The 17873-nt window shown below is 34.8% G+C and overlaps 1 protein-coding gene across 1 annotated transcript in view; it reads left to right on the top strand.

The window, feature by feature from the left end:
- The window catches only part of Tm9sf3 (transmembrane 9 superfamily member 3), a 65675-nt gene that overhangs the window by 14848 nt on the left and 32954 nt on the right, over positions 1-17873 (top strand). Inside the window, exons 3-7 of the mRNA XM_026394762.2 lie at positions 4902-5024; positions 7714-7874; positions 8954-9031; positions 15284-15415; positions 16688-16854. Of these exons, the coding sequence (XP_026250547.1) occupies positions 4902-5024; positions 7714-7874; positions 8954-9031; positions 15284-15415; positions 16688-16854 (661 nt within the window). The remainder of the gene's footprint in view (positions 1-4901; positions 5025-7713; positions 7875-8953; positions 9032-15283; positions 15416-16687; positions 16855-17873) is intronic.

Here is a 17873-nt window from a genome sequence, read left to right as displayed (position 1 = left end):
GGTTGTACATGATGTAGCATACATGTACCTAGAGTAATGTCCATCTCATTCCACCATCTTTCCTGTTCACATGCCCCTTCCCCTCCCCCTGCTTTGCCTAATCACAGTTTCTCCATTTTTCCCATGCTCCTCCCTCCTACCCCCACTTATGGATCAGTATCCACTTATCAGAGAGAACATTCATCTTTTGGTTTTGGGGGATTGGCTTACTTTCCTTAGCATGATATTCTTCAGCTTCATCCATTTACCTGCAACTGTCATAATTTTATTCTCTTAATGCTGAGTAATATTCCATTGTGAATATACACCACTGCCTGTGGTCTTTTTATAAATTCTTATTTGTATCATTGATAACAATATTTTTCAGATTTGTAGCCCCCCCAACAAATGTGCACATATTTTTTTTCTTTGTGATTTTAGCAATGATAAAGTTTCAGTTATACAATTTAGGAACTGCAGAAAAATATAAAGAAGAAAATTAAAGTCACTTGGTTGTAATTATCATAATGATACATTAACTGTTTTGGTATATGTAATTCTTCTACTGTTTCCTTCCCATTCATCTGCATTGCTTTAAAATATGTCAAAATTGAGTTCATGTTACCAATGTGTGATTTTTTTTTTTTTTTTTAGAAAGTGTATTTAACAAACTCTTACATAGTGCTTATTATGTGCCCCAGATAGTGTTCTTTTTTTTTTTTTAAGAGTTTGCTTTTATTTTTTTTTATTTTTTTAAAGAGAGAGTGAGAGAGGAGAGAGAGAGAGAATTTTTTTTTTTTAATATTTATTTTTTAGTTCTCGGCGGACACAACATCTTTATTGGTATGTGGTGCTGAGGATCGAACCAGGGCCGCACGCATGCCAGGCGAGCGCGCTACCGCTTGAGCCACATCTCCAGCCCTACCAGATAGTGTTCTAAGCACTTCTAACTCATATAATGTTATATGTTTTTATCCTGCTTTTTCTATCTTAACGTTTTGAGTTTATCCTTCCATTGTTAATTACTCTTATAAATGTGGTAACATTATGTCTGAATACTATATATACTTAGATACTATAATTTTTCCTCATTCTCTTGTTATGATATATTTCAGTTATTCTTTTCATTCGTCCTTCTTTCCTTTTTTTTCTCTTCTTTTTTCCTGTTAGATATAACAAAGCACTTGTTTATCCTTGCACATAGTAGTTTAAAACATCTCTGAGTGTTTTATTAGAATAAATTTTTAGAAGTGGAATTACTAATTACACACACACACAAAACAAGATAAAACACCCAAAGGCTATATACATTTTTAATGCAGTATGTGATACATTTTACCAAATAGCTAGCCAAAAAAATTGCAGTTTATGATGCTTGTAGGTTGGTCAGTTAATCAGTAGTCAATATACCAGTTTGTCCGGTCTGTGTTTTCTTTTAATTCTTTTGACAATTATCAAATTCTTAATTGCATTCTAGCTCTGTGGTAAACTCTGGGTATAAAGAGTTCAACCAGGAGTTTTCACTTCATGGGTCCATGGGCCTTCTGAAATTATGCCCTTAGTTTGTGTGAATGTGCATTTTGTGGGGACAAGGAGATATTACTTTCATCAGATTCTCAGAGGGATGTGCGACCAAGGACACTTAAGAACACTGTGAAGAAAACATTGGTACTATCATTTCTTAAAACATCTCCGAGAAAGAGCTAGAACAGATGTTTTCTATTTCACAGTTGAGGGGACTGAGGTTTACAGAGGTTCAGTGACTTCCTTTTATTCACATAGCTAATAAGTAGCAGAGCTCAAAATAAAACTCACATTTCTGCTCATTTCACTATAGTGATTTCTTGAAACTTTGCCAAGTGCTGCTGTATTTGAGGTAGAGTATTTCTGATTTTCTAGTTTAGTAATGTTATCAAAAGAGAAACTAAACAAAGTGTGATGGCATGACGTATTCTTAAAGAGCTCATAAATAATTATCATATTCTTTTCTCAGAGCTTTCACTGTGCAGTATTAGTCAGGGGTATTATTGGGAATTGATAGATGGATGGATGGGGCTTGGTTTTTAGATGCTACCTAACCTTGCCTTCTGTTTGAAAAATCAGTGTTAATGTTTGCCACTTTACAACTTGAGCTTTTTGCCCCTTCCTGTGTAAAGGATTTATATTGGTAAATTTTCAAGTTTATTTTCTTCAAAATTTATAGGTTTGTGTTTTATCTGAGAAAAATATAAATTTAAATTATTGTAATTTAAAACTGATTTATGGTGATTTTCCAGATTTTTTTCTGGTTATATAGAATGCTGAATAATGATTTGGCATATTCATACACATTGCATTAGTTGCCATCAGAGCAGCTTGCTCCTGAGAGAAGTGCTGTTTTGGTTAGGCAACCCGGCTCTTCAGTTATTTGTGTTTGTATTTGCCTACATTCCAGGAAGAAGAATTTTGTTAAAATATGACTAACCAGTGCCCTTTTCACAGCCTGCCATGATGGGTTTTATCTTTTACCACATTTAATTTAGATTTTACACCAGTGAAAGATAATCTGTAAGACCACTTTGCCAATCCTGTGAGAGACTGCTCCGAAGTTTCATTGGTTTATATTGACATTTACTTTTTACACACACACACACAAAAAAAAAAACACACATAAATTTATACACATTCATATGCATTTGTGCCTAATATATTTAGAAATTTCATTTGCCAAATAAATGGCAAATTATATTCTTAAAATTTGTTAGAATGTTTTGTTTGTAGTTCTTACTTTGCAAGGTACTGAAGCAGGAATAGCTGGGGGTAAAAGAATGTAATCAGTCATGGATATTACTCTCCAGGCCTCATGGTGTTTTTTAAAAAATTTTTACTTATAGTCAGACACAATACCTTTATTTATTTTTATATGGTACTGTCGATCGAACCCAGGGTCTCGCATACATGCGAGGCAGTGCTCTACCATGAGCCATAACCTCTCATGGTGTTTTAATAAGGCATTAAGATGCTGGTCTTGGGTAAAGAATGGTACATCCTATGTACCTAAAGGAAGTATGGAGAGGAAGCCATGGGACTTCAGAAAAATGAAAATGTTGGGGTATCTGCCCTGGAGGAAAGGATAGGGGATGGGAAAGATTTTTAGATGTACTTTGAAATGGAGTTAATAGCAGGAGCCAAAAAAATCCAGAGGCCAAGAGAATGCCAGGTATGTGGAAACTGCAGGTAGTTGAGTTAGTCTGTTAGAGTGTAAGGAAGAGAGGGTGATAACAGACAGAGCTGAAGTCGAATTCAGACTGTGAGGAACATTTAAAAAGCTTTACATAGGTAATTGTCATATTGTGTATCTTAGAACTCCATACTTGAAAACTACCACATTGTTAAAGACCATTATCAATGAATGTCTTGTAATAACAGCAAGATATTTCATGCTTTGCAGAGGTAGCTATGAGGTCTCCAGCCATTTGTTGCCCTCCAAACCTGGACTTCTTTGTTTCTGACTGTCCGCTCTGTAGCTACAGCTGCCTGCTGCCCTTAGTTTGTTATCACACTCCATGGAGATCTCATTTGGGAATGTCTTGCCCATGGTTCTCCTAGCTCCTGCTGTAGAAATCCTTTATAGCAATCTCATTTCCTAACTCTCCCTTTCTTCACTGCTCAGCTTCAGTTTTTTACCATTATACAAATCATAAATGCCTTGCTGCCCTGAAAGGGTTTGGGTAGAAAGAAAATCTGTGTGGGAGTCATTGCTGGAAGATAAAGTTATTTTCTTCTCCTACTTCAAAGGAAGGAGTATTTTCCTGCTTCCTTCCATGGGACTTTATTGTTTATCATTATTTTGAGGGTAATACCCACTCTGAGCTGATCTATAAGTAGAAGCTGTTCTCTTGAGGGTTGGGGAGACATGTTGTGGAGCATCTTAAATTATAACTGATTGCTATTTCTTATAGAAATAATGTTATAGACAGTCATACAGTTCATGGTTCAACTAGTTTTTCTTTAAGAAATTTTAATAGATATTTCAGAAATTTAATGTTTTGGAAAAACTGCATTTCAGATGCTAAATATATCCGGTATTTTACAAACAGTCAAGAGTGGAAATCAGTCATTTGGTAGAGTGCTTGCCTTGCATGTACAGGGCCCTGAGTTCAATCCCCACCACGCACACAAAAAAGAGTGGAAATGGTTCCTTTTTGGGGGTAACTTTTTGGGTATTTTATAAATAGAGATGCCTGCTGGATAGAGGTTTGATTTTTAATCTTCCTAATTATGAAGAGTCACTGGGATTCATCATAGAATCTGTGACTTCTGGTATATCAAAGAATGTTAAAATGCATGTTTATTTCAGAGCTCTTATCTTACAGCTAGACATTGTTTTCTGCCTCCCTTCACCCTACCCATGTACTAGGGATTGAACCCAGGGATATTCCCGCTGAGCAGTATCCCCCGCTTTTTTCTTTTTTTTTTTAAGTTTTTTTGAGACCGAGTCATAGTAAGTTGCTCAGTCTGGCCCAGAATTTGGGATCCTGATGCCTCAGTTTCTTGAGTGGTTGATATTTCATATCATATTTATTAAATGGAATCTTTCCTATGTGTCTTAAACTTTTTTTTTGCTTTCTAAGTCAATATTAATTTTAAGGTTACTTTGTTAATGTTCTTGTAGTTTTTTTTATATGAGGGATTTCTTCCATTAGTGAGGTAATCTTTGATTATAAAGATGATTAAAGTACTTTTCCCATAAAAAATTTATAAAGATATACAAAGGAAACAATAGTATACTGAACCCCTATATATTTGTCACAAAGATTCAACAAATATGAATAGAAATTTTAACTTCAGGAAATGTTGGGTTTTTTTTAATATATATATATTATTTTCCCTGCAACTATTTTTGTAAACCAGGGCTAATTGGCTATTTTTATTTTATGCAGATGATGTGATGCCAGCCACTTACTGTGAAATTGATTTAGATAAAGAAAAGAGAGATGCCTTTGTTTATGCTATTAAAAATCACTACTGGTACCAGATGTACATAGATGACTTACCAATATGGGGTAAGTATTGTATGTTATATTTAAGGTTTGGGAATATTTATACAATAAGCAAGAGTTATGTAATGACTATCAAGGTGATTGCAAACTAGATCATGATATAAATGTGTTTTTACTATTCCACAGGACGATTTTTATACTGATTTTATGACTCCTCCAGATGATTTTTATACTGATTTTATGGCTCCCCATTTCTTGAGGGATTTTTGATATTGCCAAACCTTACATGAAACTCCTTCAGAGTGTAAATTTTATACGGTATAACTTTTCAAATTCAAGGAATCAAAAGATCAAAAGGTGCTTGGAACAATCTGAAATATCCTTTTGCTCTTTTTTTTTTTGGTTATGGGGATTGAACTCAGGTGCTCAACCTCTGAGCCACATGCCAGCCTTTTTATTTAGAGACAGAATTTCACTGAATTATATTAAGTTGTTAAGGCAGTTTTGAACTAGCCATCCTCCTGCCCTAAGCCTTCTAAGATGCTGGGATTACAGGTGTGTTTTTTTGCATTTTTAAAAAAATCTTAACTTTAACTTGTTCTTTTAAGTATAGTTAGGAGGTGCTAAGTAGAATTTTGGAATTTAACTCTGTCTTTCTCTTATGTGGTACTTTGGAAGTGTGGTTGTTGGGTATGATAGTTTCTTGAATGGCTTGCTGTGTTATTTTCCAAAAGCTCTTGCTTGTCCATACTGATGGAGAAGAGCTATGGCATAGTTAATACAAACTTATGCATAATCTGAAAGTCATTTATGTTAGACTTGATTAAATTATTTAAAATGAAAAGCATAGCCAGCTATTGTAGTCAACATGTTTGATCACATTTTTCTTTTAGTGATTTTTCTTTTTTGTTCCCAGACATTTTGTTCTTATATATAATTAATATTTCTTCTAATTCTTAAAATTGTTAGCAGACTATTATGTTCATGAATGGCAAATTATGAATGACTAAGCATTATCAGATCAGATGTAATATTGTACTAAGATAAAATTTGTAAGAAAGTTAATCTTAAGAGATAATTGCATGAATTATCACCACTGTGTCACATGTTAATTATGTATGTATAGTAAAGAGTTCAAATAAATGATGGTAATTAGTGTTACAGTAACACATGCGATCTGCTCTAAGGGAAGCAGGAAGATGTGTTGAATATTCACTCAAGATTTCTGAGTCTGTAGTTCAGAAGAATCTGTTAGGCTAGGCTTTCTTCATTTCTGGTGAGAAAGCAGGTTCCTCCCTTGTTCTTTTCCATTGCTAATGGGTTTTTGTCTGCTTGTTTAGATCCTTAGGATAGATAGAAGAGATATATTTTCCCTTCTAGTCATTGCTGTGGACTTCTTTAGCAACAGTGACAACTGTGCTTTCTTGTCTCAAATAATTTTTAACCCTGGAATTTCAGAGTCCACCATATTTGGGGGATGCTTTTATATATCCTTGAATGTCTGAACCATGGAAAATTCTCATCAGGGGAAAAAAATCCAGTCTGACTTTTCAGAATCTTTAAAAAGCTTTTTAGAGAAGAGCTGCTTATCGGGTATAATTGTGACTTTATCCCCAAGTCTGGTTTCCAGAGTACATAGTTAAATAAATTATAATGAAATTAATTGTTAGAAGGATTTCATTATCTTCTACAACCCCAAACAAAACAACTATATTCCTTGAATTTGTACCAATCAATTAGATTCACTTCAGTTTAATAAGCAAATATTCCTGAATAAGAAATAATCATATTTTCCCCTAATATTTGAATGGGATGCTTTAAACATAGGGGGAAGGCCGAAGGAATAGTTTCTAGAGCATAAGGCTCTTGGGAAGTGTGTAGGCTTAGGTGGAGAACATGGACAAATAACTGGCAGTTTGAGGCATAAAAGATGGGTCTCCAGCTATCACCTGTTGCCTTACATTGTTTAGCACTTCCCCATCTAATATCCCAAATTATGATCAAGTGGTCATTTTAAATTATTGCTTTATTGTCATTTATCTATAACATTCCTTTAATTTGATGACTTACCCAGTGATAGTTTTCATACTTGAGGCATAAAGAGAGGTATTTTAAGTTTTGGTACATTTTATACACATGCACATACAAACATATCTTTCCAGAGATGGTTATTAAAGAAAGTACTGGATTGGGCCTCTGGAAACCTTTGTTTTAATTTTGCCTTTATCACTAGAAGCTGGGTAATCTTGACAGATTGTGACGTATTATGAACTTTATTAAAAATTTGAAATGTTAGGGAATATGCACACGTAAGGTGATAATTGTTGCAATGAAGGGACTGGTAATGATAAAGCCTGAACTTTGAGGATTAAATGAGTGATCAGTTATGCTGAGCTATTATCAGTTTTTCACCATGATCTGACCATTGTGTGTTTATTAAGAAGTGCATTTGTGGGCTGGAGATGTGGCTCAGCGGTAGCGCGCTCGCCTGGCATGCGTGCGGCCCGGGTTCGATCCTCAGCACCACATACCAACAAAGATGTTGTGTCCGCCGAGAACTAAAAAAAAAAAAATAAATAAATATTAAAAAAATTCTCTCTCTCTCTCTCTCCTCTCTCACTCTCTCTTAAAAAAAAAAAAAAGAAGTGCATTTGCTTCTTTGTATTTAAAAAAGTGTAATGAACTTTTAGCTTCTGGGGTGTTTTAAATACTAAGTAGTATTACCTTGTATAAAGTGTTTTTTCTTTTGTAGGTATTGTTGGTGAAGCAGATGAAAATGGAGAAGATTATTACCTTTGGACCTACAAGAAGCTTGAAATAGGTTTTAATGGAAATCGAATTGTTGATGTTAATCTAACTAGTGAAGGAAAGGTGAAACTGGTTCCCAATACCAAAATACAGATGTCATATTCAGTAAGTATTAAAATAATTGTAAGTAGGAAGAAATGTTTGTGATTGTGTTTTAAACATTAACATTAGATGCAGCAGAAAATTATTAAAGTTGTACTTACTTATGGTATTTGAGTAAGCCTTCTAAAAGCAGGGAGAAGATGAATTTCAGGTCTCTTGTATTAGATACGCATTATGCATTGGCAAGACCTATGGACCATTTGCCTTAGAAGAGTTTACTGTTGTAATTGGGTAGGTCAGTTAACCCAGCCATGTATTTTCATGGTTACATTTTTAGACTGCAGTAATTTATGCTGTTTTTCCTTCCATTTTACTGATGTAGATAGAATTGATACTGTATTGGGGGGCCGGGGTTGTGGCTCAGTGGTAGAGCGCTTACCTAGCATACGTGAGGCACTGGGTTCGATCCCTGGTACCACATGAAAATAAACAAATAAAATAAAGGTATTATGTCCATCTGTAACTAAAAAAAAAAAAAAAAAAAAAAAAAATTGAAAAAAAAAGAATTAATGCCTGTGTTTAATCCCCAGCACCCCCAAAATCAAAACAGAACAAAAAGCCCTTTTTCATTCTGTTTTTAAATCAATAAAGAGGATTACAGTACATGGGAAAACAAAATGCCACTTTTATTATTATTGATGCCAATATTGGAGAATGTGGCTTATAGTCATTGTCAAGAGGCTTCTTACTACTGACACTGTGAATTAGACTTAACCCAGCCAGTGCTGTACAATTGCAAGCTACAGATTCTTATTTTAATTGATTTAAAAACTTGTGACATGGGCTTGTATTTATTCAGTTCTTAACACATTTATCAGGTGAGTCAACATCAGTAAATAGTCCTTGACAACTGAAATGACTTTGTTAAGAAAAATTTTAAGATTTATTAATACACAGAGAAGAAAAGTGTAGTTTTGTGATACTGTTTCAACTTTTTAAATGTCAGTAACTTTCCACCATTTCTCTAGGTAATTTTAATTAACTAAGTGTGTAAAATATTTCTAAATTTTGTTCAATTTGTTATCAGATTTTAATGTATTTAATTGGTCTTGGTTTTCAAATGAAAAAAAATTTTTTTTCAGGTAAAATGGAAAAAGTCAGATGTAAAATTTGAAGATCGATTTGACAAATATCTTGATCCGTCCTTTTTTCAACATAGGGTAGGTAAATTTTAAGACATTGTATGTGTACACAAATCAATTTCACAAATATCGAGTGTTTACCCTATGTAGGGCACTATGCCAAGGCTGTGATTACAAGATTTAGATAATGGTGATTTCAAATGTGTGCTTGGAGTAATAAGGGTGATAGGGAGTTTTAGAGGAGTAATTGAAAGCTCTCTCTTGCTGGATGTGGTGGCACATGCCTGTAATCCCAGCTACTTGAGAGGCTGATCAACAAGTTCAAGGCCAGTCTGGGTAACTTAAACCTGTTTCAAAATAAAATAAAATGAACTTAGGATGTAGCTTAGTGATGGAGCACTTGCCTAGCATCCCAAATTAGACTTAACCCAGCCAGTGCTGTACAGTTGCAGGCTTCTGTACAACTTATGGTGTGGAGAAACAGCAGAATGAGTGATCCTCTTGGAAAGGATTGGATTGGAAAATGGAATGAGGCCAGGAGTTTTTTCTAGTGGAAACCCTTCCACATAGAAAGAAATTCCAAGAATGGGAAGAAATGCTTCCCCCATTCCTCATCCCCCCACTAGCAGATAAAAGCCAGGTCTTGGTTCATAAGACCAGTGGGTGGCATTGATACTGGTTTTGTTCAGGTAGTTTTGGTTCTTTATAACAAAAAAATAGACTTTATTTTGTGACTTCTTTCTTTAACAAGAATAGATATAAAAATATGACAAAGCATGAGGGGATATATATATTCTTAGAGTCTCTTCCTAACTTGCCTTTTCATTCTTTTCATCTAATCTTTTGGACTGGAATTTTGAAGTTTATTAGTCACCTCTTTTTGAGATGGCCCATAAATTTTTGAGGTCTCAGATTTATATCATCACTGCTAGGTTCCACCCTTAGACTACATTAGAATCTATCACTACTTCTTCCTCGGGGTCCTAGGACTTGAAAAAAAGAAAAAAGAAAAAAAAAAAAAGCTTTGGGGGGGATTTAGACCTCACTGAGGGATTTGGCACACTGCCCCTGGAGCTACACTACTTCTTCCCCTTCCCACCTTGTGTTCTGAGGTATAATGTTCAGGCAGTCCTAAACATGGGAGTCTAGTTACAGGTGTGGCCACAGAATACTTCAAGGTTTAATAACATTTAAGAATATGAGAGCTGTTGACTAGCACTCCCTGCTGTAACTCATAAGTCTGCCTTGTTTCCCATTGGATATTAATGACTTGGGGAAAGATTGCCTTCTAGCATTTTTTTTTAACTGCAGAGCAGTATAGCTTGTTTATTTTTTCAACATATGTTAATCGAGCATCTGCTGTGTGCCACAAAATATCCTAGATAAATAGGACACTAAAAAACAAAAGCAAAGAGCTTACATTCTATTCTAGAAAATAAAAAGTAAGATGTATATTGTGGTTGTAGTCCACTGGGGGGCAAAAAAAAAAAAAAGAGGAGGGCTGCTGAGCAAGAGTGTCACAGGCAAGGTGAGTTGCAATTTTAAATATGGCAGTCAGGGTAAACCTTTGAGAGAGACTTGTGATCAAAATCTTGAAGGAGTTGAAGGAAACAATGTAGATATCTGAAGGAAAGGTGTTCTAGGTATAGCAACACCATTGAAACACCTGTAAATGTGGGAACATGCTTGTTGATTTGAAGAATAAGCAAGAAAATGAAATTAGGGAGATAACAGGGTCTAGATCATCCATGGATGATCTAGGAGTTTGAATTTTACTCTTAAAGGCAAAGGGTAGGGTAACATTGTAGTTTTCAGCAGGGGAGTGACAAAAGAACTGAGCCCTTGTCTTATTATCATCTTAGAGTTTAGGGAGAATGGGAGGATCTAAGGGCTTTGAGGGGAAAAAATAAGAATGTATTGTGGAAGCCAAGGGAAGAAAGTATGTCATGGGGGACAGAGAGATTAATTCTAAGTTGTAGCTGATGGGTCATACAAGATACCTTTGTCAGCTTTCTTTCACTGTAACAAAATATTGGAGATTTTCAATTTATCAAAAGAAAAGATATATTTTGGCTCACCATTTCAGCATTTAGTCTATGGTTGGCTTTGTTGCTTGAACCCCATGGCAAAGCAGCACATCACAGTGGGGAGCATGTAGTGCAGCAAAATGCTCATCACCCCATGGCCCAGAATTGAGAGAGAGAGAGAGAAGAAGGAGCTCCAGTAACACGATTCCCTTTGAGGGTATGCCCCCAGTGACCTAAGACCTCCCATGAGGCCATATCTCTCAGTTTCCACCATCTCCAAGCCAAGCTGGGGACCAAGCCTTTAATTTACGCGGACCTTTACAGGATATTCCAGACCCAAACTTGATAGACCATTGGATTCATTTAGAGTTACTGGTGAACTTGAAAAGGAGTGGTTTTTGGTATAGTGATGGGGCAAAATATGAATGGAACTATTCTAAAAGCAAATGGGAGGAGATGAACTGAAATAGCAAATATAGTCAGTGGGCAGTTTACCTGTTACAGGGAGCAAAGAAATGGCACAGTAACCAGTAGAGAAGATGGAGCCAAGTTACTTCCCCCCAACCCCCGGTGCTGGAGATTAAACCCAGAATCTCATCCATGCTAAGCACTCTATTTCCCCAGTCATTTTTAAAATTTATATTGAGGGAAGGTCTCACTAAGTTGCTGAGGCTGGGCTTGAAATTTTCCTGTCTCAAAAAGTAGCTGGAAGTATAGGCCTGTGCCAATGCCCTGTTTTATACACACACACACACACACACACACACACACACACACACACAGTTTGCCTGTAAGAGTTAAAACTACCCACAGACTATACTTCTTTTTAAGGTGGACACACAATAACTTTATTTTTTTATGTGGTGCTGAGGATCGAACCCCGTGCCTTGCACTGAGCTACAACACCAGCCCTAGATCTATATTTTAAGGAATAAGTGGAGAGAGGGTCAGCGGAGAGAAGAATTACTACAATGTTTTCTAAAAGTTAGTGGGAGGGGATGGGATCTGCTGTGTAGTGCTTGTATAGAGTTTGTGTCTAACTCATTGAGTAAAAGCACTGACATAGACGCTAGAGCCGAATCCGGCAGTGGCTCTGGTATCCCCGTAACCTTAGTTAAATGACTCCGTTCTTGAGATCCTTTTTCCTGAAGGTGTGGAGCAGGGATTATAATATCTTGCAAGGTTGCTGGGCAGTTTCCCTTTAAATGTTTCTAAAACATTCATTTGGTGTTTGGCATGCAGCGGATGCAGTGTGAGGTTCATTGTTATTTCCAGCCAAATTTTCGTCACAAATTTGTATGGCTTTAGGTTTAGCAACACTAGGGGGTGCTGGAGAGCAGTAGTAAGTAGGGTCAGTAACCTCTTTGTGATACCAGAATTTTTATTATTATTTTCAATTTTTTTTTTTAGAGAGAGTTTTTTTTAATATTTATTTATTTATTTATTTATTTATTTATTTTTTTTTTTGCGTACACAACATCTTTGTATGTGGTGCTGAGGATCTAACCCGGGCCACACGCATGCCAGGCGAGTGCGCTACCGCTTGAGCCACATCCCCAGCCCAATTTTTATTATTTTTAAGAAATTTTTCCCCTGGTATGAAAATTTAAAAATCAAACCATATTTCATAATTTTGGAAGAAATATTATAAATATCAAGTTATTGGTAGTACATTATAACAGGTATAAGTTTAAAGTTTATATCATAAGTTGTATATGTCTTAGATTAGAAAATAGCAGAAAATCTTGTTAGAAATTTTGATTTTTTTTTTTTGTTGTTTAATCCAAATTTGTATGTGTGTGTGTGTGTGTGTGTATGTGTGTGTGGTGCTGGGGATTGAACCCAGGGCCTTATGCATACTAGGCAAGTACTCTACCAACTGAGCTATATCCCCAGCCCTTAAATTTAAATTTTTTAAACTGATACATAAAAACATAAAATTATATATATTTATGGGTGCCATATTATATTTTATACATGTAAACATTGTGTAATATTTAAATTAGGTCAAACCTCTGTCCTCATTATCATTTCTTCATGGTGAAATCATTAAAAATTCTTTGTTCTAGTTTTTTGAAATGTATATTATTGTTATCTTTAGTCACCACTCTGCCATGGCACATCAGTAACTGGGCATTCATTGCTCACTGTTTCCCCTTCCTTCTCTCCTCACCTTCTGGTGGCCACCATTCAACTCTCAACTTCTACAAGATCAACCTTTTTACATTCCACATATGAATGAGGTCCTGTGATACTTGTTTGTCTGTGACTAGCTTATTCACTTAACCTAATGATCCTAGTTCCATCCAAATATATCTGTATAAAATTTCTTTTCTCTTGACCTTTTCTGGCTTATTAATTTCTTATAAGTGGGAATAAAATCAAATCTTTGGAAAAGTCTGTCACAGACTGCTTTTATAAATCTTAAGCAACACATTTATAATAAATTTAAACTTTTAATATAGTCTTTTGGAGACAAAATTTCAAAATATAATGGGATCATTGTTTCCTTTATGATTTTAGTAAGTACTCAGTAAGTAAGCTGTTGAATGAAGGAAGGAATGATCTTATGCAGAGGCAGAACAGTTGGCTGTCTCTTGCTTTTCAGGAAAAGCCATAGTGTGTCCTCTCCCTGAAATGTCAAGGTGGGTAACAGCCAGTACTGCCCTTCACCTTAGTGTAAATCCTTAGCACATTAGCCAAAGTTAAAATTTTCCTAATCGTATAAGACAGTACATCTGTATGTTAAGTTTTCTCTGGATTTACCTGTAGAAATTTAGAGCAGGAGGATTTCTAAGGAAAATTGTAACATGGAAGTTGGAAAGTTCTATATATGAGAGGATACTGCTTGAGTTGGAATTTAAAGACTAGGTAGAATTTACAAAGGAAAATAGAAGCAGATCCCATGTGAGAAGAAATTAAGAAAAAAACAAAAACAAAAGTGGAATTGAGTATGCTGTACTTGTGGGTCATTGAGCAAGGGTGGGCCTATTTGAAGTCTAGGATGTAATAGAAAGGTGACTATGGAATATGGGGTGGCCATATTACAGAGAATGTAGAATATTAGGAAAATATTTTAGGTTTGGTATGAAAGAAAGAGAATATGATGCTCTTAAATTTTAGAATAAAGGAATGATATATGAACATGAAGTTTCAAAAAAGATTTGTTCGGTAACTTTTTATAGGATACATTGGAAAGAAGGAGAGAGATCAAAAAAGAAAAACCCCAAAGCATACCACCAATCTTACAAAATACTTAAAATTATTACCTGTGAAAGATTGAGAAGGAAAAGCCAGAGATAGCTCTGAATTTTCCAAGCAATATATTAGCACCATTAGCAGAAGTTAAAAGAATCAGAAGTGATTATATGTGAAGGAAGATTATGAGTTTAAGGTAATCTGAATCTGAAAGTTCAGCAAGACATTCAAGTGGAAATCATGGTGTTTATTGAAAGTCTGAATCATGAGTGAGAATCAAGGCTGGAAACTTGGAGCAGGGCGGGGCAAGGGGTGTGTCAACAGCTTCACTGGAATGCTAGTTAAAGGTTCTGAAAGCCCAAGAAGTTATAGTACAGTACCCCAAACTGGAGCACTTGGAAAAGTTCACACAGGGGTAGGAGAAGCAATGTGGAAGATGAAAGAGGAGATATGGGATGGGAGAGTGTCAGAGAGGTTAGAAATGGTGGAGAGGTCAAGGAGAGTGGACAGAAAATTGACTGCTGAATCTGTGTAGAAGTTCATTTAAGAAGGTGACCTGAGTCCATGACAGCAAAGTGTGATAGTGGACTTTTGTGTTTTAAGGAGCTTTTCAGGTTGTTGCTCAGTTGTGGGGAAGAGAGCTAACATTTGTTGAGTACCTACTTTGCCAGACTTAGTGCCATTATTTTTAATATATGTTATTAAACCTTACAAATCAGTCAAGAAATAAGTGTTATTTCCTCCATTTTTTTTCAGATAAGAAAACTGAGGCCACATAGCCAGAAATTGGCAGAACTTGGGTTAAAACCTAGGCCTATTTGACAGGAAAGCCCATGTTCTTTCTGTGCAATGCTGAATATGCCATGTGGCCAAATTGCCCTTTATTGGTACAATAAAATTGTGAAAATCTGTATAGATGATAGCATGTTTTCAATATATGGAAGCTTACTTTAAAGAAAGCCAATCCCTTGGCATAGTAAATACTCAGCCCCTATGTGTTTGGCTTTTTATGTAAGAGATTTTATGACTTTTTTGTTAACATCTTGAAACTTGTGGATCTTGTGTCTCTCTCATGTTGGTGACATTTTGTCTTCTGTTATTCTAGATTCATTGGTTTTCAATCTTCAACTCCTTCATGATGGTGATCTTCTTGGTAGGCTTAGTTTCAATGATTTTAATGAGAACATTAAGAAAAGATTATGCCCGGTACAGTAAAGAAGAAGAAATGGATGACATGGTAAGCAAACAGTTTACATTATATTTATAAAACCCATTTATCTCAGTGTTATTTTGAATTTTGAAATGGTCACAGTTTCTTACCTGAAGTTCTGAAGCCAGAGGAGTTTTCAAAATTCAGACTTTTTAGGTTTTAGAGAAGTGTCAAATTCCAAGTGGGATTCAGGACTATGCCCAATAATCAAATAACTGAATGTTTTTTCCACAAAACAGATAAGTGTAAGTGAGATAAATAAGCAGTATAAATAACCTCTTGTTTGATGTCACAAAATTAGGACATATCAGACTAAGTAAATAAATTTTAGTTTCGAGAGCATTTGATTTCAGAAGTGCACTGGGAAGTTGTAGACCTGTATTATCTCTCTCTAATACTGTTAAATATTGCATAAAATTCAGGTAATGGATGGAAATATTATATTTGATTTCGTGGGTTAACTTAGTGGGTTCATATTTGTTTTCTATATGCTTTTAGTAAATTGTAGAACAAAAACTGTATTCCATAGAATATTAATGGCTATTCTACATAGGTACACCTTATCTTTGAACAAATTTGGGAACCAGTTTAAAAATTTAAATTTTAATATGCCCAGCTACATTGTGAAGTGTCAGAGGTTAGATAAAATATTTGGTCCTTTCTCAAAACATTATCTTCACCCCAAAACCTATTACCTTGAGGGATTGCCATTCCGTAAGAAACATTATTTTAGAAATTATTTAAGAAAAACACTTGCTTACTCAGGATGAAAAGTAAAATTCAATTCTTTTTAAAAACTGTTATAAACATTTAAATAAACATACCCATATCTGACATTTTCCCCATAATTCTTACAGAATTCTACAGTTCTTAGATTGTAGGCTATAAAGGATGTTTCTTCATTTTTACAACAAGCTCTATTCAAATGTACATTCTCTTTTGTTGTCTATCCTGGTTACTTATGAGCCAGTCATGAAAGTAAGGGTGTAAAAGTAACGGTAAGAGAGTCAGTTCCCTGTTCTCCCGATTTCTTTTTGCATTTCTTTTTGCTCCCTCTTTCTTTTCCTGTTGAGATTTTCTGAACACAATCAGGCGTTTCCTTCCTGAATCTCTTCACTTCTACATTATAAGTGACTGTTTTAAATTTGAAATGTCTTTTTCTCAGTGTTTTGAACCCCTTTAAAAAGCTGTAAGTTTGGAGGGAGGGAACTTAATAACTATTTTTTTTAACCTGTCTACCATGTTTTAATTTGATTCTGAATTGTTTTGTTCTTTCTGTACATATGTATTTGTACATAGGATAGAGACCTAGGAGATGAATATGGATGGAAGCAGGTGCATGGAGATGTATTTAGACCATCAAGTCACCCGCTAATATTTTCCTCTCTCATTGGTTCTGGATGTCAAATATTTGCTGTATCTCTCATTGTTATTATTGTTGCAATGATAGAAGATTTATATACAGAGTAAGTGCTTATACCTTTACTACTTTTTTGTTCTTTGAATAATTTTGATAATTGAAAGCTTTTAAGGCAATCATAAATATTTGCTTATTTCCCTTATCTTAGAATTTAATATAAATGTCATTATTACAGACAAATAATCTTAAGCTATGAGTACCTTCCTCTGCTCATACTAAAATATGCTAACATTACTGAACAGTTTGGATGGTTACAAAGGTTACATTTCATTAGAAATGAGCAGAGGTTACTTTCATTCCAGAGTTGTTTAACAAAGTGAACAGGCTTTTTTTTTTTTTTTTTTTTTATGTTGAAGATTCAATTATCTTCATGAAGAAATATCAGTATTTTATAGTTACTAAGTTATTACTACACATTTTCCTCCAAAACTGGGAGCCTCTTTTAAGAAGAAAAGAAAGCATTGGAAATAATGGCAAAAAGAGTGACAAAAAATATTACCTGGGTTAGAAAGATAATTTGATAACTTTTAAAAAAAATTCTTAGGCCAGTATCCTCTCTATATGATTTTTGGCACATAAAGATGGTTTGCAAGAAATTTTTGATTTGAGGTCTTTGAATTGTTTAAAAAGTTGTATACATTCACATAGATCTGAAGTCCCTGTTTAGGGTATAATATATTTTTAGATGAACTGAATCCTAAATATTAGAAAAGCATTTCGAATCTGCCAAGAAGACACAATTTACATACTGACTTTTAGTTCATTACTTTTGAATTGACATTGACTGTACTATCACAGTTTTATGAACCACTAGAGAGTAACCTTTCCTAGAATTTAAGTTTTTGCTTTGTTAATCTGTTTTTGGTTTGCTTTTCAAAATGTTAGTGTTACAATTTAGCAACTTTTTTTTAATGCAGAAGCTCTTCTATATTCATTATATTTCATTTCATAAAGACCTTAAATCTCAAATAGATGGTAGTAGCAGGCAAGTCATGTTTTTTTTTTTTTTTTACTGTCATTAAAATAAATGGTTGTTCTATGTTGTGTTTATTTGAAGCAAATATA

The sequence above is a fragment of the Urocitellus parryii genome, chromosome 5 (genome assembly GCF_045843805.1).
Source record: "Urocitellus parryii isolate mUroPar1 chromosome 5, mUroPar1.hap1, whole genome shotgun sequence".
NCBI lineage: Eukaryota > Metazoa > Chordata > Mammalia > Rodentia > Sciuridae > Urocitellus > Urocitellus parryii.
The sequence above is the reverse complement of the archived record's forward strand: the minus strand, read 5'-3'. Positions and strand labels throughout refer to the sequence as shown.